The sequence below is a fragment of the Salvia splendens genome, chromosome 5 (assembly GCF_004379255.2).
Source record: "Salvia splendens isolate huo1 chromosome 5, SspV2, whole genome shotgun sequence".
Lineage (NCBI taxonomy): Eukaryota > Viridiplantae > Streptophyta > Magnoliopsida > Lamiales > Lamiaceae > Salvia > Salvia splendens.
This window is the reverse complement of record NC_056036.1, coordinates 10,230,278-10,253,193: the sequence shown is the minus strand read 5'-3', so window position 1 is coordinate 10,253,193 and position 22,916 is coordinate 10,230,278. Positions and strand designations below refer to the sequence as shown.

Below are 22,916 nucleotides of genomic sequence, written 5' to 3'. Positions count from 1 at the left end.
TAAATATTGGCAAACCAGATCATTTGGTACAATCTAAATTCAGCGGTTTTTTTTACGCTGCCACACACAAATTCGTTGCCCAAAATGGATCCCAATGTGAGTATGTTTATCAATTTTGATTGATGAAATAAAGTGTATGTAACTAACTTTCAGCCAACAAGCCAAAGAAATAGTAATTCCTCATCTCAATCGAGTAATCATGAATTTTGGGAAAATTATGAAAGTTTGATTGATAAATCCGATAAAAATCTCAATAAATTGAATTTTTAAAAAAGAACTCAAGAGAGATAAAAATTATACTCCAATATTTACTAATTTCCAGTCATAATATCACTAGTTTCTGAAGATGCATCTTTTCGTCGACCAATAATTAGGCCTTTATATTAGTAAATAAAATCTTAAATATAAGGATGTAAAACTTAAAGGAAATATATTACGGAGTAGAAAAGAAACAAATTAACTTAAAGGAAATATTAATTGGTAGAACGAAAGAAAATTAAAACTAAATAAGTATTGATCAACAACTTACCATCTACTTATTTTAGTTAGCTAAGAAACCTAATAAAACAACTTAAATGTCCAAAGAAGAAAAGCAAATGAAAGTTAATTAATTCCCAATTCTGATGTGACTAAGTTGGTTGATGCTAAGTGTGTTATCAAACTGATGAAAATATTCTGAATATAAAGATTTCAATGGAGATATAAACTCAAATTTCCATTGTCATATTATATGGAGTACGAGTTTATCCAAATCAAATCTCGTAGAATAATTGCAAGCAATGTCAGGGGAATGTGGTTAGGATGAGCTATATGTATTTCCAATATAAAAATTACAAATATTATATTTCTTTATTTATTATTTATCTATTTTTTCAGTGGAATGCATTAATTTACTCTTTATTTGATGAATCATTCCATTCCACCTTTTTATACTCGTAGGGAGTAGTATCTTCAAGGATTCATTACTATTTAAATCATACTTCAACTTTACCATTTAATGTAATATAATGTTATTTCTGGCTTGGAACAGTGACCTCCACCCTCCCTAAAATAAAGCCATACACATACGGTCGGGTAGATTGTGATGGAACAACGAGAATTCTTCGATGAAGACAAATGGAGTGTTAAAAAGTAGAAATGCAAGAGCTAGCTGCCAATATAAAATTCCAATCCACCACCACTGCTGTCTACACCTCTCTTTCTCTCTCCCGGCGGAATTACCTCTCTCTGTCTATATATAGATGCATCTTACATATTATAGTATTTTTCTCTCTCCTTCAATTCCACGATTGGTTGAGTTTCAAGTTAGTAACCGAAGCTAAAGCTTCACTATTCCATGCAGATTAGATTTTTATCACTCACTACATAATGGGGAAAACCAGATATGTCAAACTTTTCTGCTTCATCTTGATTGCCTTTGCCTCCACCACTCTGTGCAGCTCAGCAGCCAAGCAGCAGCTCCACCAAAATGAAGGTAATCTCAACCAGCACGTTCAGGAATTATTGATTTTGGGGGAGCCCAGAAAAAAATTTAGTCTTTTTTGAGGGGGTGTATGGTCGTTTATTGGATTGCAGTGAGGGCTTTGAAAGAGATAGCGAAAAGATTGGGGAAAAAAGACTGGGACTTCAGCACAGATCCCTGCAGTGGAGAAGGGAATTGGAGTATACCTATCACAGTGAAAGGGTTTGAGAGCTCTGTCACTTGTGATTGCTCTTTTGATCAGATGTCTACTTGCCATATTGTTAGCATGTACTCTCTCTCTCTCTCAAGTTTCTTTTTTTTACATTTGCTTGTTAATTATTGGGGATTGTCTGTCTCTGTGGTTGGAGAAGGAGCTACCCATGGAAATTTCTTGTTAGTTGTTTGAATTTTCATGCATACAATACAAAATTACAAATGCAATCTTTGTGTGTGTTTTTGTGATAGTGTGTGAAAGTGTCACTCCCTCCCTCCTTCCCAGATAATTCGTCTCACTTTGACCGGGCACGGGTTTTAAGAAATGTAATAAAAAATGAGTTGAAAAAGTTAGTGGAATATGAGTCATACTTTTATATATTAGTTTTATAGTAAAATGTGAGTAGAAATGAATTAGTTGAATATGAGTCCACTACAAAAAATGATAAAAGTGAAATGTGATAAATTATGTGGGACAGATCAAAATGGAAAAATTGGACAAATTATATGAGGGGATGGAGGGAGTACATTGCAATTTGCAGGAGATCTAGGGGAGGTCATAGAAAAACGTGTTGACCGAAAAAGTGTCGGTCAACGCTTGATGAGTCGGCAGTTGACTTTCTTACTGTTTATTTACTTATCCAGCTGTCGTTGGTGGGCTGAGGGTCCAAGTAAAACAATTTTTACTTTGATTTTTTTATTTTCTAAAGCAGTGTGGAGTTTATTGAGTGTGTTTATGTAGTGTGGACTGAGTTGTTGACCAAGTGAATGTAACTGAAAACTGATGAAAACTGGGGAGTTTTGATTGGCTGCTTGGTGTCAAAATTATGAAATTTGATAGTGAAAAAAAATTATCCTGCTATTTAGTTAGCAGGTTCTTGAAAATTCAATGCTGATATAGGAGATAGATTTGATGGGATAAAGAATTTAAATGCTTATGAACTAACAATGGTTTTCTAGTTTTAAAAACTGCCATATCATGCATAGTATATAATGATTTCTGCTGATTCTGCATTGTATATCACTATATTGGTTTATCAAGAATTCTAATTTTGATGTGCTATACTGCTGCAGAGCTTTGAAAGCGCAGAATTTAACAGGAGGTGTGCCATCAGAGTTTGCCAAGTTTCACCATCTTAAACGATTGTGAGTTTCATCACTAAGCTCGCATCCTACTAGTCTAGAACTGCATTTTGATCTGTGCATGCTTGAAAAAAACCTATATGAAGGTGTTGCTTTAAGTAGTGATGGGGTTACTTCTCAACTAAGATCTTTTGTTCTTGTCTTGTGCAGGGATCTTAGTAGGAATTACTTCAATGGCTCCATACCTTCTCAGTGGGCAACATTGAGCTTGGCTGATCTGTAACTCTCCTGGCTCCTCTTTGTTAATGCTTCAACTCTTAGGAAAATCTATCTCGTATATGCTTAATTTTTTGGTTCAATTTTGCAGGTCCTTTATGGGAAATAGATTATCTGGTCCATTTCCAAAGGTTATTACCAAGATGACCTCCCTCGTCAACCTGTATGACACGGTTCTCTTCTAAAATATTTTCCCTAAGATGTTCCAGTATTTCTTGAAATGTTATGGTGTTTTCATTTACATTATCTTTCAAACTGATCTTGAGGATTTCCATGCGCAGGAGTCTTGAAGGGAACCAGATTTCTGGACCTGTTCCTTCAGATATTGGAAAATTGGTCAATTTACAAAAGCTGTAAACGTTTTGTCACTCGTTTTGAATTCCACTATCCGCTTCCAGCTTCCATATTCTAGTTAGTTGTTTTACTTATATGTGCGCCTCTTTGTTCAGTGTGTTATCTTCAAATGCTTTCACAGGAGCTTTACCAACGGCATTGGCCAAACTGACCTCGCTGCTTGACATGTGAGTTCATTGATATTGTTTTCAAATTTCTATTGGTATGAGCCCAGCAATAATACCTGTGTTTAGTAAACGAAAAAGTCTTGTGCTCCTATTTCATTTTATACATATTTCTTTACCTAATAGCTCTCTCCATAAGGCTTTCCTGGAACAGTGAATGTAGAAAAGGTATTTAAACAGTTGATTATTGGCAAAGTATATCTGCATAGCATTTATATAGAGTTATTCAAGTTGGCTTATTCGATTCTTTTAAAAATATTTGTTTCTGAGCTTTGATTCCTTTTAAATTTTAGGAGGATTAGTGACAATAACTTCACAGGAAAGATCCCTGAGTATATCAGCAGCTGGAAAGATGTTCAAAAACTGTAAGTTGCTGCATTAGCTACTTCTGAATTGCATGAAAGTTAACTTCCAAGAAATGTAAAAGAGCAAGATCTCCATGGTTAACTTTTGCAGGCACATGCAAGGTTGCTCTCTCGAGGGCCCGATTCCTTCTTCCATATCTTCCCTAACGAGCTTAAGCGACTTGTGAGTGACTAAACATTGTTTCACTCAATTCGTTCTTCATGTATGAGTGCATTAACTTTTCCCTTCATTTCTCGACTTTCAGGAGGATTAGTGATTTAACAGGTGGGAAATCAACTTTTCCCCAACTAAGCAAAATGAAATCCATGAAAGTGCTGTGAGTTTTAAACATTTCCCCTCAATCTTGATGATATTGTGCTTTGATCTACGATCACTCATCTCGATTTTCTATATAGGATACTCAGAAGTTGCTTGTTACATGGAGAGATCCCTCCATACATTGGAACCATGGAAAAATTGAAAAATCTGTGAGTATTACTACTATAAGCATATCTTGCTGCCTGATCGACTCTTCTCGTTGTTATGAACTTAAATATTGTAATGCGTTTGGCAACGCAGGGACCTCAGTTTCAATAATTTGACTGGAGAAATTCCTGAATCATTTGATCATCTTACAAAAATTGATTTTATGTAAGTATTCTTAGTCTTTTTGAGTTCTTTTTTATTTCAACTGATGCACCCTTTATCCCTCTTACTTCACGGGCGAACTGTGGCTCAAACATCACCATTTGTTTCGCTAGGTTCCTGACGAGAAATAGACTCACAGGAGGAATTCCAGCTTGGATTTTACAGAGAAACAAGAATGCGTGAGTGCTTCACATCAAGTGCACATTTGTTTCATTTCAGTTGCTGTCTACTTTCTCGTATTGCTACATTAGTTACATTGCTTCTCATACTAATCAAGCTATTTCATGTGCAGTGATCTCTCGTATAATAATTTCACATCTGGACCAATCGAATGCCCGAGAGGGAGTGTGTGAGTATCTTCATCAAATTCCTTCTTGATCTTTTTATGATTTTTGTTTTGCATGACATCCTAACATCTTCTGCTAATTTACTTCAGAAACCTGGTGGAGAGCCTGTCAACACACTCTGATAAATTGTAAGTTGCATCTGTTTTTATCAATTCTTTTAAAAACCAATAGCTTTTCAGAACGATGTCAATAATCTCGATTTTTATACCTTTGCAGTGTGCATCCATGTATGAAGCAAGAGTTTCCTTGTTCTGATACAAAAAATCAAGGCAAGTTTTTTTTTTCTTTCTCAACTGTGAAGAGCTATAGCTAATCTTATGAATCTACCTACATGCAGAGAATTACTCGTTGCGCATCAATTGTGGTGGCAAGGATATAGACATCGCAAATGGCACAACATACAAAGCTGATTCGGAAGCTAGAGGTGCCTCAATGTTCTACATGGGGCAGGCGCAGAACTGGGCTTTTAGCAGCACGGGGAACTTCATGGATGATGATCTCGACTCTGATAACTATGTTGTCACGAATGTTTCCACGCTGTACAACACCGCACCGCCAGTATCAGAGCTTTACACAACTGCACGCGTATCTCCCCTCTCCCTGACCTACTATGGCCTCTGCCTCCTGAACGGGAACTACACAGTGACTCTCCATTTTGCGGAGATTGCTTTTACAAACGACACTTCGTTCATCAGCCTTGGGAGGAGGATATTTGATGTGTACTTGCAGGTAAGTACATATATATGGCATTGACATTATCTTTACAAAGATGGAAGTTTATGAATATGCACCACCATGAATGAACGCAGGGGAAGCTGGTTTTGAAGGATTTTAACATTGCAGAGGCGGCTGGTGGACCGGGAAAGCCCATTATAAAAAATTTCACCGTCTCTGTGACGAGCCACACTCTCAAGATCCATCTTTACTGGGCAGGAAGAGGGACTACAGGCATCCCCTTGCGAGGAACTTATGGCCCTCTGATATCAGCCATATCAGTCGATCCTAGTATGTTAATCGACTCTTATGTCAACAGCGCCTACTAAAGGAATTGAATTAGAGGATGTTGATCTCTTATTTGGCTGCAGATTTCAGACCTCCGGTTCATCACAAAAGGATCAGTTCAACTTTGTTGGCTGGAACAATTGCTGGAAGTGTTTGCCTTCTAGCTTTGGTTCTAGGCTTCTTGCACAAGAAAGGCTATTTAGGAGGCAAATCCACCACAGATAAAGGTATTGTTTTCTTAAAAAACTGGAGTACATAATTTCACTTCTGTTTAATGTGAAACATGTGAGTTAAGTCGAGCTTATTATTGCTTCATGTGAAGAGCTTAGAGGTCTCGATATACAAACTGGTATCTTCACACTACGACAGATCAAATCCGCGACAAATAACTTTGATCCAGCGAACAAGATTGGCGAGGGCGGTTTTGGTTCCGTTTTCAAGGTACTCTTATTTTCCAGCATTCACTGTGATCTCTCGTTATGTCTAAAACATAAACTAGCTCCTCCTCTCCTTGACAGGGGCTGCTGTCAGATGGAACCATAATTGCTGTAAAGCAGCTATCCTCGAAGTCCAAACAGGGGACGAGGGAATTCGTTAACGAGATAGGAATGATATCTGCGTTGCAGCATCCGAATCTCGTGAAGCTTTACGGTTGCTGTGTCGAAGGGAATCACCTGATGCTGGTGTATGAGTACATGGAAAACAACTGCGTCTCTCGTGCTCTTTTTGGTGAGCCTCGTCTTCCAATCAACCAAGATTATGATGCGACCGGACAAACTCCTCATCCTCGTTTCTTACAGGAAAAGGCGCGGCTCAGAAGCACCTGCTGGATTGGCCCATAAGGAGGAAAATCTGCCTCGGCATAGCTAGAGGTTTGGCTTATCTGCACGAGGACTCAATGGTGAAGATAGTCCACCGCGACATCAAGACAAGCAACGTGTTGCTGGACAAGGATCTGAATGCGAAGATATCTGATTTTGGGCTGGCAAAGCTGAACGAGGATGATAAGACTCACATTAGTACGAGGATTGCTGGGACTATGTACGTTTTTGAATGTTGATGTGTTCTGGTTATAGTATGATTCAAGACTTTTATGCATACTGAGAGCGTGCACATTGTAGTGGTTACATGGCACCAGAATACGCAATGCGTGGCTACCTCACGAACAAGGCAGACGTCTACAGTTTCGGCGTGGTGGCGCTGGAAATAGTCAGTGGTAAAAGCAACACCAACTACAGGCCAAAGGAAGACTTCGTTTACCTTCTTGACTGGGTAATCATCCATCTCTTTTCTATGTTTACTGATTGCATAGAAAACGAAAAAGTTCGTCCTTAGTCAATCACTCTGTGGATCAGGCTTATGTTCTCCAAGAGAGGGGAAGTCTACTAGAGCTAGTCGACCCGGATTTGGGATCAGCATACTCGTCGGAAGAGGCAATGGTGGTGTTGAATGTGGCTCTTCTGTGCACGAACGCTGCCCCAACCCTGAGGCCGACCATGTCGCAAGTGGTGAGCATGCTGGAGGGTCGGACAGCTGTGCAGGATTTGCTGTCCGACCCGGGATTCTCGACGGCAGACTCCAAGTACAAGGCCATAAGAAACCACTTCTGGCAGCATCCTAGTGTGAGCCTAAGCATGTCCACAGATGCTACCATTTCTGATTCTTCCCATTCAAATCAAGATAGAGTTGTGGATCACGGAAGCTGATTATGATTATGATGCAGCAGCCTACACCTAGTAATTAGTACTAGTATTATAATTTTCCCAACCAACTGTGTATATAGAATAGAATGTCTTGTTTTTGTCTGCTTTCTTGGGTTTATGTATTCGACAGTGTATTGACTCTATACTAGTAGTACTACCTATTTTATACTTGTGCAATAGTTGGAACATACCAACACAATAGGACTAGTCACAATATTTGCTGCTTGTACACATTTTTGTAAATTACAATTTGTAGCTTTTGTACATTACCATTTTGATTTTCCGGACGTGCATCATTAAAAGAGGCACACTTCGAATATAATTATGATTATGATTATGCTTTATGAATCCTAATTTATTAATAAATCCTAATCATTAGTACTCTCTCTGTTTCATAGTAGTAGAGTCACTTTACTATTTTGGTAGAATCCATAGTAGTAGATTCACTTTGTCATTTTGGTACATTCCATGGTAGTGGAGTCATTTCCATTTTTAGTAAAAGCCTAACACATTTCTTCTCATTTACTTTTTCATCTCTTTTACTTTCTTCTATATACTTTTTCTCGTCCCATACTTTATTATTTTTTTATTTAATACATTAGGGTGTCCACAATAGGAAGGATTTGCCCAAGCCCAAACCACAAAAACTTAGCCAATGCCAAGAAAACTTGTCCACCCTAATAGTGGACAAGCCCAAGCCACAAATCTTATTATTTTTAAAATTGATTGTATATTTTAATTCAATTAGAATAAAATTTATCGGACTATAATAATTAGGAAAAAACGCATAATTTTTAAAAAAAATTAAAACCAAATTTTCGTTGCATTAGATAGGGGAAAAATATACAACGAAATTTTTTAAAAAACACTAAAAAAAACACCGCCACCGCTTACTCGGTGGCGTCATCAGAATCTGCCGCTTCTTCACAATCGTCGTCACTGTTGCCGCCGCCCCCTCCGTCAACCCCAGCTTCGAGTTAAACCTCTCTATGAGCGTCCAGAACATCCCCTTGATGACCGGGTCGGCCGTGCTCTGGTACAAGACCATGTTCTCCTGAAGTTGCTTCATCATTTGCAACTCCAGGTTACTGCTCAACACCGCGGCCGGTGATGGGCGTGCTACAGACGCACCCGCAGCAGAGAGTTGGGAGGCAGATCTAGCGTCTCGGATTGCAGACTGCTGGCCCTGTGGACGTGGGCGCCTGGAGAGTGTCGAGGGGGGCTCCTCCGAGACATCGTCGTTGAGGTCGAAGGTACGTGAGCCGCTACTACTGCTGTAGTTCCCGGCGACGCCGAGTCTTGTCCGCTTCGCACCAGGAGCAGGAGCACGCTCTTCCTCGCAGATGACCCTGAATTTCGGGCAGTCCCGCAAAACAAGAAATTCCTCCCAGTAGCCGAACTTGGGGAACCCTTGAGTATAGTACAACTAAAGCGACAACGTTTTTATGTCGGCTTCGCTGCGGCCGCTCTCAGCAGTGCGGAGTTGGTTCTCGTATATGCCCGTGAACCTCTTGACGACTTTAGTGATCCTGCTGAACTTTTTCCGGATCTGGTTGTGTGTACGCGGGGCGCTGCCTGCCGGCTTGAATCCGTTATACATCGCTAGGACGCGCTTCCAGCAGGATATGTCGGTCTGATCCGTACCAACTATGGGATTGTTCGTGACACCGTCCCAGGCCCTAGCAATAGCAATGGACTCTGTTGTTTTGTAGTATGTGGACCCCCGTCGACCGCCGCCGCCACCGCCTTGCTCCTCACCACCGCAATCGCCTCGCCCCCCGCCGTTGCTTCGCCTCCCCCCGGTCGCCGCCCCCCGGCCACCGCCTCTCCCACCGCCTCCTCTCCCTGTCTCCTCACATCCGGACGTCGGGGTCTCCGGTGTGCTCATCAACTGCTCCAATGTGAATCTATCAAATTCAGTCACAGGAGATTGGGATGATTGGAATTGCTGAGACGGGGTGTCAGGACGCGGACAGTTGATCGCGTCCATGTTGGGCCGGTAATCACCGAACCTCGATTGGGGACGACCCACGTTCCTCTGTTGATGAGAGGAAGACTAACCCCGATAATGGGGTGTCTGTTGCCACGACGGCGGCGATAGTGGACTCCACATCTGGGATGGAGGGGCGTGGAACTCGACCTCCAGGGTTGGGAAGGTGGATATAGAGAGTCTCCATAGTCGGGATCATCATCTTCGCCTTGCATTTTGAGACTACAAAAATATAGAGAGTGAAAATTAAGGTGTAAAATGTGTGTAATGTGAAAATGTGTAAAATGAAGTATTTATAGAAAATTTTCAAAATTTTTTAAAAGAATATAAAAAAAAAAAACAATTCTTGGCCGGGCGCCGCAGCCCCCGCAGCGGCCCTCCTTGTCCCTATCTATAGGGAGTCGCGGCCCAGCCAACCCCCTGCCAGGGAGCCGCGACTCCCTATTGTGGATACTCTTACCCACCTCTTTTTTAATCTCCGTCTATTTTTTTCTCTCATATTTTATTATCTTTTTATTTAATACATTGCACCCCTCTCTCTTTCCTAATATCCGTGCCAAATATGATTTATAATTTGATTTATTATTTGTATGTTCAATAAATTGATAGGTATATTTCGAGTTCAATTTTAGAATGAAAAAAAAATCAAATTTTTGCCAAGAGCTGCGGGCGGAACACTAGTTTCCGGCACGACGAAATGGAAGACAACGAGCAACCGTCACATGATTCCGCCGCCGCCGCCCTCCAGCAGAAGCACGCAGCGATGCTGGAGCGTCTGGCGAACCGCCACCAGTCCCGAGCCACGGCAAAGACCGACTCCAACTCATCTGGATCCACACAGTCGTTCCTCTCCCAGTTCTCGCAATCGAAGCACTCAATCGACGCCCAAATCTCCAGGATCCGAACGCAACCCAACCCGCCTGAAAAGGCTGAGCTTGAGGCGATCTCCCTCGAAATCTCTGCCCTCGAGAAGCTGGTCGCGGAGCATTCCTACTTGCTCCCGCCCTACGAAGTCCGCAATTCCCTCACCGCCATCACCCAACTCAGGCAAACCCTAGATGACGCCTCCGCGGCCGTCGCTCCGAAGAAGAAATTCTCCTTCAAGAATAAATCATCGAAGAAGAGTGCAGCCCCAGCGTCAGATCAGAAGAGTGAAGTCGTTTCTGAAGTGGAGGGCAATAAGATCGTCCCCAAATTGGGAAAGTTAGGGTTTATGGATTCGGGCGGTGCTCCCGGGTTCAGGAACAAGGATAAAGAGAAATTGGAGATGGAATTCAACAGAGGCGAGGTGGATGGTCGAAATGGGGAGTTCACGCTGTCGAATTTGAGGGATTGTGAGGTGAGATTGAAGGGTTGTCTGAGGGCATTGTTTGTGGATAATGTGGTGAACTGTAAGGTCTATGTTGGGGCGGTGATGGGTTCGGTTTTGATCGAGGGAGCGGAAGGGTGTGTATTCGTGCTGGCCTCGCATCAGATTAGGATTCATAATGCTAAGAACTGCAGCTTCTATCTTCGGGTGAGGAGCAGACCTATAATCGAGGACAGTAATGGCGTTAGGTTCGCGCCGTATTGCTTGAGTTACAGAGGGATAGAGGAGGATCTGGCAGAGGCAAATCTTGACGAGGAGACTGGGAATTGGGCGAACGTGGATGATTTTCGATGGTTGAGGGCACTGCAATCTCCAAATTGGTCAGTTTTGCCAGAAGATGATCGTGTGGGGATGATAAACATTTCCTGAAAATGTCGGTTATTCTGCCAGTAAAGATCAATATTTTGAGAAATAAATTCATTTCGATTTGTCTGCATTTTGGTGGATATATTGTGTGGAATTGTGGATGAGAGTTTGGTGTTTTAGTCACTCCCATTTAATTTTAGTAAGTTCTGTGCCAATTTGATTTTATTCCCATTTTTGCATTCAAGATCTCTTTGGCCTAATTTGTATAGCTATGCTCCATAGATAATTAACTGACACTGCATGTGAATTTTTGACTGTGGCTCTTTTGTGCCAACAATCTATCAAGTAAATTTGATGATACTCATGAGGACAATCGGCAGGTTCTGTGCAAAATATAGGCCATACGTGTAGGCAAAAGTTCATACTAGTATTTGATACAAGTGACCAATTTATCTGATTTTTTAGATCACATGGAGTATTATACATCAAATAAAGAGGGAATGGTGGAAAATAGTCGAGTTTTACTTCTTATGTGTATCTTTTCCCAGATTTGGTGGAGTTGTAACATCACTTATAGCATACAGGTTTACCTCTCTGGTGGGGCAAAGCATGTCCAAATGGTCTGAGTTCCGATTATTCCTCAATAGAGTTGAAAATTTTGTGAATCAAAGAAGTGATTGAGATTCATCATCAATTTTACTAATAAGTTGGTCATATAGTTGTTGTAGTAATAAATTTTAATTCGTGTCTCGGTCTTAATAACTTTCTAGTTGATTTCCCTTTGTTACATGTTACTGTTTTAATTGGCCATTTGTGGAGGTAAAAAGTAATCTCCATCATGTTCTAGATTAATTTTCATTTAAATTCCATTGGAAAATCACAACCTTTTTCATCACCATAATAGTTGAATTCTAATATGGAGAAAATATTTCCTAGGGTAGCCATATGAAGTTGGCAATATGATTTGGTGTGCAAATTATAGTTTTTTGATGAGTGTAATCAATAATCATATACTAGTACAATATTAATATGGAATTTTAGCTCAAATTTTTTTGTCCTTTATTTGAATTTTTTTATATATAATTTATTTTCAATACATATAAAATTAAAGTTTTTTTCCACCTTTAATACTATATTCTATTTTTTAAATTCTTTAATTTCTTTATACTATATAAAATATTAAAAACTAAAATTAATTAATAAATATGGTCACAAAGTTAGCATAATTTATAGGTATAATAATTTATTAATTAAACAAACGAAAAATAAAGAAAGAAGAAGAAAAAAAGGGAAAGGAAAAGGAATTTGTTAGAAACTTTGCAATATGAGGGGAGAGAACCAGAACATAAATAAAAGTGAAAGCTTTGGAAAATATTTTTTCGAACTGGACCTCAAATGGCGACATCATTCAAATTCAAGCCCTTGACGATTTCGATCCTTCTACTCTTCCTCTACAATGCGATCGCCTCAAGTGCGTCCGGTTCTTCTTCTACCACGATGCACACCAACAATTGGGCTATTCTTGTCTGTACCTCCCGCTTCTGGTATTGTACTTTTCTTGTACTCGACCTTTATGCCCGATTTATTCGATTTTGGCTGAATTACTGAAAATTTCTGGAGAATTTTGTTATGAAGGAACCTTAGAAAAGTAGGCGAGTTATTGGAGCTCTTACTGTATGGTTTGTTTCGTAGATATTCGTAAAGGAATGATCTTTTGATAGTGAATATGTTGTTGGTAGATCAGTAGATAAGAAAAGACAACGACTTTCTTCGTGGCAACCATAAATGTTTACTGTATGACCGACTTACTAGGTTTAATTTTGAGTGTAAAGCAAATCGAATGCTAGATTTATTATCTATGCTTTTGAACTATTATAGTAGTGATTCTACATTTTTGTTACTTCAGCTTGTTCATGTAACCAGCATTTGATTCAATTTTTCCCAAAATTTATCCTTCAGGTTTAATTATCGGCATATGGCCAATACTTTATCCTTATACAGGTAAGCAGGATCTATTCTTCATCCCAATGTGTGTGAGTTGGTTTTTTATTTGTTACTACTAACGTGTTAGGAAGCAAATTATATAGTAAATGATTTTGGCTTATAAACTCTTCGTGTTTAGAACGGTGAAACGATTAGGAATTCCAGATGAGAGGATAATTCTCATGCTGGCTGATGATATGGCTTGCAATGCTCGGAACAAGTATCCTGCCCAGGTCTTCAACAATGAAAACCACCTACTCAACTTGTATGGAGACAATGTTGAGGTGGGCTCAAACTTTTAGTGTGTAAACCCTTCTACTCTCTTTTATGGGACTAAGAAGCAGTCACATGTTATGACATGAATTGTTATTAACTCTAACTCTCTAAGACATTTCAGGGAAATTTAAAAGATAAATGTTCATTTTTCATTTATGCATTGCAGAACTTGTTTGCTTTTCCACGAACACTTTCATAAGAAGAGTATGCAATACAGACTGTTTCACTTTAATATTTTGATCCTGCCGCTCTGCAAAATGATACGATTGCTTATTCTGAAAACGTTTAGCAAATATTAGGTAGACTACCGAGGTTATGAAGTGACTGTAGAAAACTTTTTGCGAATATTGACTGGGCGCCATGAAAGAGCAGTTCCAAGGTCAAAACGACTACTAAGTGATGAAGGAAGTCATATACTTCTTTACATGACTGGGCATGGTGGGGATGAGTTTCTAAAATTTCAAGACTCAGAGGAGCTTCAAAGCCATGATTTAGCTGATGCAGTGAAACAAATGAAGGAAAAGCGCAGGTATCCTGATATCATATGACTAAGGAGTATTTAAGTCACATTTATTCCAATGTTTGCTTTCACAACATGGCCAAGAACTGGAGAAAAGGGAGTTGCATAAACCATCTGCTTGTTTCTGTTATGGCTTTCAGATTTAAAGAGCTGCTGATAATGGTAGATACTTGCCAGGCAGCCACTCTATTTTCCCAGGTGAGTTATTGTTTCGAAAAGTGTTGCAATTTGATCTTTGTGTGTGTGTGTGTGTGTTTTCCATAGAGTGTTGCAACTTATCTCTTTTTGTAAGCACTATGAATGAACATTGACTTTCTAGCTATCCTAGTTGTAGTTCGTATACTAATGGAGAGTAATGGGTCTGTTTAATGTTCGGCAGCTACAATCACCTGGTGTTTTGGCTATTGGAAGTAGCAAGAAAGGAGAGAATTCATACTCACATCACTTGGACTCTGATGTAAGTATTGATATTTTACTGGCATCATGCTTAAGGGATGGTATTGGTATTTCTAGGAGATGTTATATTGCTATTACTTTTTATTCCTTGGGGTAGTAAATGTACCTTTTTCAGGATTTATTGGTTTTGACTTTTATACTGTTTCTTCTTGCAGGTTGGTGTATCTGTTGTAGACCGATTTACATTTTATACTCTTGCCTTCTTTGAGAGTTTAAATATGTATGACAATGCCTCATTGAGCAGGTATACACCAATTTTGCTGGACCATCTTATTTTGGATTTTTTGCTTTAGGATGAAATTCCAGTTTGGCCTATGATGTCTCCACTACTGATAATAACTTTTGGGTTGACCCACTTCATTTTGCAGTCTTTTCACTTCGTACAATCCTAATACATTGATGTCAACTGCATATTATCGAACTGATTTATACCAACGGCGGTTGGAGGAGGTATATAGAATATAGATACTGGTTTCTATGTGTTTGTTCTTATGGTTTTACTAGCATCCAGTGTGATATTATTCCATCTTCATTTAACGTGCATGTCCTTTGCTTTATATTTGTTATGGTGGCCTTTTTCTAATCTACAAGTTTAAATTATACAAGTCCTTAGAGGAACTTGCAGGATTTGGTGTATATAAATCTTGATTTGGGGAATCTAATCACAGATTTTTTAAGAATATACCCCCACCCTCTTATTATCTATAAGTAGATGAATTATGCATGACAGCCTACGAGGACAAGTATCTTTGTGGTCAAAATGCTATTATAGACATTCAAATAACTTTTTTTGCCCCACCTGCTGATTTAGGTACCAGTGACCAACTTCTTTGGCTCTGTCATGGAAACCATCCACACGGATTCACCTTATCGGGCCTTCTCAAACCGATACTACAGAAAATCTAAAACTGAGATGCCTTCAGATCAATCTGGTGGGGGTAACCGACGAGCATTAAAAGATTTAGACATTCTAGAAGAATTGGCTGACCCTAAACTAAATGTGAGACCTCTACAATCTACATACTTGCTGGTTCACGAAGGCTGAATTTTACTCTTATTGCTTTACCACCATAATTTTGCTGAAAAGGAGGGATCTGTGTTGCAGGCTAAACAAGTTGGTTGCCCATTTACACACACTTGGAATACAATTCTGGGCTGGATGGAAAAGATTACACAAATAGATAATTTAGTTAACTGTGGTGTAGCATTGATGTTCCCAATTGTGGCCCTCTCATCTTGGCTTTCGCATTGAAGGTAAGAAACACCATATACCGACCACCCGTTCAGGGAACATTTTCTTTGAACGCCATATTGCATCACTTTTATATCTCATCTAAGCTCGACATAAGTTCTGATTGCTTTATTCAGCGTGTTGATTGTTGCTCAAATGTTACAGCCTAGCTTGGTTATGAATCTCGGTGATCTCATCAGGAATCTGGATGCTATACTCCCATAATTATTCTTGATAAATCCTTTTCTATCTTCTTTTTTAACACCATTGACTTGTACATTTTCCATGTGTGGTATTTCTGTTATGTTGCCTCTGTACATCATATACTACCTTTTTTTCACAGACAATTGCTTCTTGCATATTTTGGCCTATATTTGTAATTTTTTTCTCCAGCCTTTGAAAAAATAATAAAAATACTCCCTCCGTCTCAATCTAGTCCCTATGATGATGACCCACTTTCCTTTTTAGTTGGTTTTCGAGATTCTTGAATTTGTTTGCTCACCCTTACTCTTTCATCATGTAAATAACTAATTTACTTTCCATGTAGTGAAGTTCAGTGATGTCTTATTACTCCAATCTTAAATTTGATCCTCCTATAATTGGAAATACAGGATAGTGTCGAGGAGCAAAACTAGAAACACGATCTGATCACAGGTGCTGCGAGAAAGTGCTTCCAGCAAGGTTCAAGTGGAGAGCTGAAATCAACTCCTGAAAAGTGAGACCGAGTTTGGAGTCGTCAAGCTGGCTAAAGGCTTGTGGATCATGGCCATGCATATGAATCAGAGCTGCTGCTTTCTTCTTCTAACATTCAAAGAAAGTTATGTGAAGTTTGTATACTAAACAACTTGTTAGATGCATTTATACTGAAGAAGAGCAGTTGGGGATTTTAAATTTGATGGTTATCCAAAACAGTTGATGTATATGTACATTGTAACTGTGGTGTTACTGTGTTTAAATCTGGTGTGGTGTGTTCCACCGTCCACGTATGTAGAGTTCACAGGTAAAGTATTGAAAAATAAATTAAGAGCTATATTTTGTTGAGGTGGGATTAAAACCAAGCTTATGAATTGAAAGAATATTTTTTATAAAACACAAGTGTGAACTGGGACAGCCATAAAAATTGAACTGCGGATAGTACTCCTACTTATTTATGTTGAGGATAGGATAATATGGACAAAATCAACTAGCTGGAAATTTATTAAAATCAATAAGTACATATGCATGCACGCAATTAAAAAATATAGATCTAATTGGTCCCTAGTGGAGAAAGAATGAGTACATTTTTTTAATTAATCAGCAGTATTGAATTTAAAGGGAATAATCTAGCCACTCATGAAATTATCCTCTGGAATACTTTTCGAATGAAATTATCCTCTGGAATACTTTTCGAATGTAATTTGCTTTAAAAAATTAATATATAAAAATAAAATTTACATTTTTTAATTTTTTATTCAATTTCTTTGCAATTTTTTCTAAAAATTTGTAATTTTGTATAGATTGCAGTCGTAGGAGTTCATATGAGTGATGAAACAAAGAGTAATTGAGTCTAGTCAATAAAGACAAAGCAACGACTGCGTCTCGGTTTACAGTTTACCCACCAACGCTGAATGCCTGAATTCAACAATATCTGCTTTTTCAATAAAACAAAAATGCTACAAGAATCTTTAGAAAATTCAACTCAATCCCCCGTAGTTAGTTAGGCATGCACACGGTTCACCATTTCCATAAACATGAACCGGCCCGCCAAGGGTTCCGGCGGTTCCGGTTCCGGTTCAAAAAACCGCTGGTTCGGACGGCGGTTCAGAACCGCCGGTTCCGGGCTGGTTCGGCGGTTCGTAATTTTTTTTTGCATTTTCTTATTTATTTATCTATGAAATGTGCGTAAATAAAATTAAAAAAATCACGATAAAAATTGCAATTTTATTGAGATTACAAGTTACAACAATTACAAATCACAAAAAACTTGAAGTGTTGAAGTCTTAAACAAAATTTTATAATACAACTAGACTACTAGTCTACAACGAAGCTAATTACAAATTACAAAAAAGACTTGAAGTTTTGAACAATAAATTTATAAGTATATATACTCTTAGTCGGCGAATGAGATGTTTCTACATAACTAAATTGATGACACATTTAGCAATTCAATCTTAAAAAATTAGGAACACAATTTTTTTAAAAAAACTCAATCTTATGAAATTATGAATAGTAAAAATAATTTTATTTTTTTAGAACTTACTTGCATGCGTTAGCCGCCACTCGGGAAACCTCTTCAATAACTTCTCGACGACTAGGTCGCTGTGATTTTTGGGAACGACTACTTTGATCTTGGGAAATTCCTTTGCTCCGATCACCACGTCCCTGTCCACCACGAGAAGAAGGCATAATGCAAAATGAAAGTAGTATGGAATATGGAGTATTGAATAAATGGTAAATTACGAACACAACAACAAATACAGTAGTAAACAACTTGAACAATTAGAGAATATGAGGATAGGGGATAGAGAAATTGAGATTGAGAAGGAAATCCTTGTTAAGACAAGAATGGAGTGAGTAAAAATGACGAGGGAAGTGAGGTATTTATAGGAGTAAAATTGGAAGAAAAAAAAAAGTTCAAATTTCAAATTTCGGCCGGTTTACCGCCTGAACCGACGGTTCAATCCACGGTTTTGACGGAAACAGCCGATTTCTGGCCGAAAACTAGTTGTTTCTGACCGGTTTTCAGGCCTATACACTGCCACCTGAAAAAGGTCCTGAACCGTCGGAAACCGGCGGTTTCTGACGAAAACCGCCCGTTTTTCTGCACACCTAGCCTGAAAATCTACACCCTAGCCGGAATCCTACCGTTGGAACCGCTGAATCGCTGGTTCAAACCGGTGAACCGGCAGTTTTGAACCGCCGGTTACGGTTCATGATTTTTTTGAACCTGAACCTGTTCGCTTGAACCGCCGGTGTAAACCGGTGTTTCCGAACCACCGGTTAATCGACGGTCTAGTTCGGTTTGTGCATGTTTAGTTATAATCATTTCCTTGTGGAAGAAACAATCTTAAACAATTTATTACAACTCCCTTTTCCCCAAATTTCGAATAATCTTTTTTCTGCCGGGCTATTGAAAGTCAATCCCCACACTCCCCAGCCCCTATCGTCAAAGGCTCCAACACCGACGATTATGATTCACTCTGCTTTGTCTGCATATATATAGGCTATAGCTCTTTCATTCGGGGTTTATCCAAGAAACCACTGTTTTCTAAACTAGCTGTTGTTTTGTCTGTTTTCAAGATTTTTCACTTGTAATCGATCAAACACGTGTGATAATCAAAAGGGTTTTGAAAAAAATCTGTTCTTTTCTGCTGGATTTTATTGTTTTCTGTTCATCAATCAAGAAAGATTGGTTCTTTGAGTTGAATTTTATGTGGGTATTGATTGTCTGTTTCTCATGATTGATTGATCTTGTTGAAGTCTGAGTCTTGAATGAGTGAAGGAAATCTGAAGTTGGAAAAAGAAGCATTTATATTGAGCTCTTTGGAAAGATTCAGTCAAGGGTGTCTTGTGTATAGGTTTGTAGTTTTGATCATTAGTGATGGATGGATCAAATGGCAGTTCTTGGTCGCCGGCGCCATTTCTGGTGAAGACTTATGAGATGGTGGATGATCCAATGACAAATTCTGTTGTATCTTGGAGTCTAACTGGCCATAGTTTTGTTGTTTGGAATCCACCTGAGTTTGCTAGAGATTTGCTACCTAAGTATTTCAAGCACAACAATTTCTCCAGCTTCATTAGGCAATTGAATACATATGTAAGACATTTCTTGCTCTTCGCTTCGCATCCTTTGTTGTTCCATTATTGGTGTTAAAGCTCTTCTCTGTTTAGCTATGGCTGTGTGTTGTTTGTGTTGTGTTATTTTGTGTAGAGCTTGTTTGGTTGCTTTGAAGAAAGCAAGTATATGAAACTGATCTGATTGAAGAATGATACATAGATTGGAGATTGATTTAAGTAGTTTGATCTGGTTGGATTCTTCACTATATAGGCCTAACATTTTCTTGAAATTTGCAGGGTTTTAGAAAGACTGATCCTGATCAATGGGAGTTTGCAAATGATGAGTTTATCCGAGGGCAGAAACATCTTTTGAAGAATATATACAGGCGAAAGCCGATCCACAGTCATTCAGGTCCAGGAAATGTGGCTCCATTAACTGATTCAGAAAGAGAACATTTTGAGAAAGAGATTCAGCAGCTAAAAGGAGAAAAGGTTATGCTTCAGTCGGAAGTAGAGAGGCGTAGGCACGAGAGTCAAGGATACGAGCATCAGCTCAATTCCTTACGACAGATATTGCAGAACATTGACCACAGGCAGCGTCAATTGATGATCAGCCTAGCTCAGCTGTTGGAGAAGCCGAGCACCATGGAACAGCCGGGGTTTCAGAGCAAGAAAAGAAGGTCCACGGCCTTGCATTTCTTGCAAGGTGAAGGCCTAGAAAATTCAGGTGCTTTGTCTCTTCCATTCATGAACTTGGAACAAGTTGAGGAAATAGATTCATCCCTAAATTTTTGGGAGAAGTTCATCCATGGAGTTGAGGCTCCAGCCGAAGGCTTTCATGACTTTAGGCTGCACCCCACGCGTTCGCCTGTCATCACAGCATCGTCTGCAGATTCTGATAATGCCTCGCGCTGTTGCCACATGTCAGCATCAACTTCACGAGATTGCAATTCCTCCCCGGAGCTGGCTGCATCCTCAACTTATTTAGGCAGCCCTGAGATATCTTCAATCTGCATTGATCTCGACTCCAGGCTAAAGCCAGTAGGGATTGATGTGAACATGAGCCCAACCAAGACTCATGTTCATCGAATGCCAAAAGATCAAGAGCAGGATGGCGCCATCCCATCTGTGGCAGCTGGTCTAAACGACGTCTTCTGGCAGCAGTTTCTGACCGAGGCTCCTGGTTCCTCTACAGCACAAGAAGTGAAATCAGAGGAAGATAGTGGATCTTGAGAAGCATCCTAGTGATGAGCGAAAGCCAGCTAACTCGAGTGCTGAGGAACAAAGCTGCCACGTGCCATATACTAACTTTAGGTATTATTGCTCGAGTTTGAGGAGGTGCGGTCCTGATACGAGCATTATTTAGTTAGTTAAATTAGAGATTTGCGTATCTTTTCTACATCTTTGTTTATTTGCGTATCTTTTCCATATCTTTGTTTTCTTGTTAAGTAAGTTAGTTATTAGCATTATAAATAGGAGTTATTGTAATCATTTGAGAAATCAATCAAGAATATCAATATTATTGTTCATTCTCTTCTCCAAAGTGAGAGACCCGTCTTGCTCGACGGGCACTTGCCCGCGACAGACATTTATCGATCGCCGATCTAAGGACGCCGATCAAACCGATAGGGGGTTTATCCTATCAAATTGGTGCTTTCATCGCGATCTCACATTCCAACACGCCGATCGAATCACAGCTATGTCGCTGCCCGACGGGAATCCACCGCGCACAGCAACTAGCCACACCGATCGAATCATAGCTACGTCGCTGCCCGACGGGAATCCACCCGCGCACAACAACTAGTTATGCCTTCCCACCATCTCGAACCGAAGTTGCCCCGCTGCCCGACGGAAGATGTTCCGCGCACAACACCAGATTTGGTTTCTGATGTTTTCGACTCTCTTCATTGTGTCGTAGTTCACACCATGAGGACAAGGTGGATTTCAACCGTGGGGGAGTTGATACGAGCATTATTTAGTTAGTTAAATTAGAGATTTGCGTATCTTTTCTACATCTTTGTTTATTTGCGTATCTTTTCCATATCTTTGTTTTCTTGTTAAGTAAGTTCGTTATTAGCATTATAAATAGGAGTTATTGTAATCATTTGAGAAATCAATCAAGAATATCAATATTATCGTTCATTCTCTTCTTCAAAGTGAGAGACCCGTCTTGCTCGACGGGCACTTGCCCGCTACAGACATTTATCGATCGCCGATCTAAGGACGCCGATCAACCCGATAGGGGGTTTATCCTATCAGGTACCTACCTACATATAGATGCATATATCTCAAGATTGATGTTAATTGTTTTGGCTTGTTTTCTTTTGCTTTTCGTGTCGTTTTGATGGAGAATTCCGGGTTCTGATGTGCTTCATTAGATGTACAAGTGTAAAATCATTGGGGAGCATGCTATTTGTTCTCTCTTTTGGTAGATTCTGTAAAACAAAAAAGTTTTGAATCTTAAACTCATCTTTCGTAGTCTGAATATGGAATCAGAGGTTTAATTATACAATTACAATATGAGAAGTTTCTTGAATTTGATTTTGGTTCATGAAGGGAGTGTAAATTTGTACTCGTTATATCTTCTGACTCTTCCCAGAATGCAGTTATGTTCTCTGCAATCTGCACATGCTTCTTATCACCCTTCCTGCATTTCTTTTCGATGTCTGCATCTATTGTCCTCTCAAGCTATCGATTTCATGGAAAATGTGATCTTCCTGCCCTGTTGAGGATTTCACATTTTTCATACTTGCACTAACTGAACATAATTCCTCAGGCAGCTATACTGAGAAGAGACTTTGCTTGCTGGTGTCTCGTGTTATGTGGAAGATATGTCTAAGACTCGCTGGAACCTAGAGACGACTGCTCCACCGAGCTCTTGGGAGATTCCAGTCCAAGAGCTTGAGCTGAAGGTTCTGATGCCAGATGTTGGCTCTCATGATTATTGCATAAATTTTTTTTGCTGGAATTTCAGGGTTATTTTTTAAAGATTATGTAGTATTGTAGTTATGGTTACTATGTTCCAACATTTTGACATGATGGAATGAAATAATTTATACAGAAAATCTGCTCCTATATTCAATTCAAGACACTCGTGGAATAATTTTCTATGGTGTAATTTAATCCAAAATTGACTTTCCGTGTGATGAAAATGATACGGAGCGAAAGGCGAAACCATCGGCTGCATTTGATAACATGGATGCATGAGAAACAATTGAACCATTGAATGCATTTTATATATATGTACAAATTCTCAAAAAATAAATAGCTACATAGAGTTTTCATGAAAAAGTTATGTGTCACGGACTCAATTTCCACATCGGTTTTGAGAACAACTGATGTGAGGTATATAGACTAAATGGACTCTCTCTCCTAACATGCTAGTCTTTTGGGCTGAATTCTCCTGTTTAGTCTATATTAATTGGTGCTTTC

At 39.3% G+C, this 22,916-nt stretch overlaps 4 protein-coding genes across 5 annotated transcripts; all 4 read left to right on the top strand.

Annotated features, from left to right (window-relative positions):
- Positions 1–1,099: 1,099 nt before the first annotated feature.
- LOC121804580 (probable LRR receptor-like serine/threonine-protein kinase At1g07650) lies at positions 1,100–7,882 on the top strand. 2 transcript variants are annotated; one of them, XM_042204186.1, is made up of 25 exons: positions 1,100–1,260; positions 1,343–1,474; positions 1,576–1,750; positions 2,750–2,821; positions 2,969–3,037; positions 3,126–3,197; positions 3,316–3,387; positions 3,484–3,555; positions 3,846–3,917; positions 4,009–4,080; positions 4,163–4,234; positions 4,314–4,385; positions 4,477–4,548; positions 4,659–4,724; positions 4,838–4,894; positions 4,982–5,020; positions 5,109–5,161; positions 5,230–5,621; positions 5,702–5,897; positions 5,978–6,121; positions 6,217–6,335; positions 6,413–6,623; positions 6,695–6,935; positions 7,016–7,166; positions 7,250–7,882. In XM_042204186.1, the coding sequence occupies exons 2-25, from the start codon at positions 1,369–1,371 to the stop codon at positions 7,598–7,600; spliced, it is 3,018 nt and encodes a 1,005-aa protein (XP_042060120.1). In that variant the 5' UTR covers positions 1,100–1,260; positions 1,343–1,368; the 3' UTR covers positions 7,601–7,882. The 2 variants fall into 2 exon arrangements, with proteins under 2 accessions (XP_042060120.1, XP_042060119.1); XM_042204185.1 differs by having other exon boundaries at positions 1,100–1,474.
- A 2,300-nt stretch (positions 7,883–10,182) lies between these two features.
- On the top strand, positions 10,183–11,487 carry LOC121804582 (tubulin-folding cofactor C-like). The gene has a single exon (XM_042204187.1). The coding sequence runs from the start codon at positions 10,285–10,287 to the stop codon at positions 11,323–11,325; it is 1,041 nt and encodes a 346-aa protein (XP_042060121.1). The 5' UTR covers positions 10,183–10,284; the 3' UTR covers positions 11,326–11,487.
- Positions 11,488–12,599: 1,112 nt separating this feature from the next.
- Positions 12,600–16,714, top strand: LOC121804723 (putative GPI-anchor transamidase). The gene is made up of 11 exons (XM_042204365.1): positions 12,600–12,806; positions 13,222–13,263; positions 13,385–13,529; positions 13,821–14,050; positions 14,182–14,239; positions 14,421–14,498; positions 14,653–14,741; positions 14,866–14,947; positions 15,309–15,497; positions 15,603–15,751; positions 16,340–16,714. Exons 1-10 carry the CDS (start codon positions 12,658–12,660, stop codon positions 15,747–15,749), a joined length of 1,209 nt encoding a protein of 402 aa, XP_042060299.1. The 5' UTR covers positions 12,600–12,657; the 3' UTR covers positions 15,750–15,751; positions 16,340–16,714.
- A 2,103-nt stretch (positions 16,715–18,817) lies between these two features.
- LOC121804724 (heat stress transcription factor A-4c-like) lies at positions 18,818–20,895 on the top strand. Its single transcript, XM_042204366.1, has 2 exons — positions 18,818–19,524; positions 19,782–20,895. Exons 1-2 carry the CDS (start codon positions 19,309–19,311, stop codon positions 20,715–20,717), a joined length of 1,152 nt encoding a protein of 383 aa, XP_042060300.1. The 5' UTR covers positions 18,818–19,308; the 3' UTR covers positions 20,718–20,895.
- Positions 20,896–22,916: the final 2,021 nt, after the last annotated feature.

Bases quoted from the DNA above. Each gene is read 5' to 3' on its own strand.
- LOC121804580 (XM_042204186.1), top strand. From the start codon at position 1,369: ATGGGGAAAACCAGATATGTCAAACTTTTCTGCTTCATCTTGATTGCC. The intron at 3,918-4,008 runs GTAAGTTGCTGC...TAACTTTTGCAG, and splicing joins TGGAAAGATGTTCAAAAACT to GCACATGCAAGGTTGCTCTC. The intron at 5,898-5,977 runs GTATGTTAATCG...ATTTGGCTGCAG, and splicing joins AGCCATATCAGTCGATCCTA to ATTTCAGACCTCCGGTTCAT.
- LOC121804724 (XM_042204366.1), top strand. From the start codon at position 19,309: ATGGATGGATCAAATGGCAGTTCTTGGTCGCCGGCGCCATTTCTGGTG. The intron at 19,525-19,781 runs GTAAGACATTTC...TGAAATTTGCAG, and splicing joins TTAGGCAATTGAATACATAT to GGTTTTAGAAAGACTGATCC.
- LOC121804582 (XM_042204187.1), top strand. From the start codon at position 10,285: ATGGAAGACAACGAGCAACCGTCACATGATTCCGCCGCCGCCGCCCTC.
- LOC121804723 (XM_042204365.1), top strand. From the start codon at position 12,658: ATGGCGACATCATTCAAATTCAAGCCCTTGACGATTTCGATCCTTCTA. The intron at 12,807-13,221 runs GTATTGTACTTT...TTTATCCTTCAG, and splicing joins GTCTGTACCTCCCGCTTCTG to GTTTAATTATCGGCATATGG. The intron at 13,264-13,384 runs GTAAGCAGGATC...CTTCGTGTTTAG, and splicing joins AATACTTTATCCTTATACAG to AACGGTGAAACGATTAGGAA.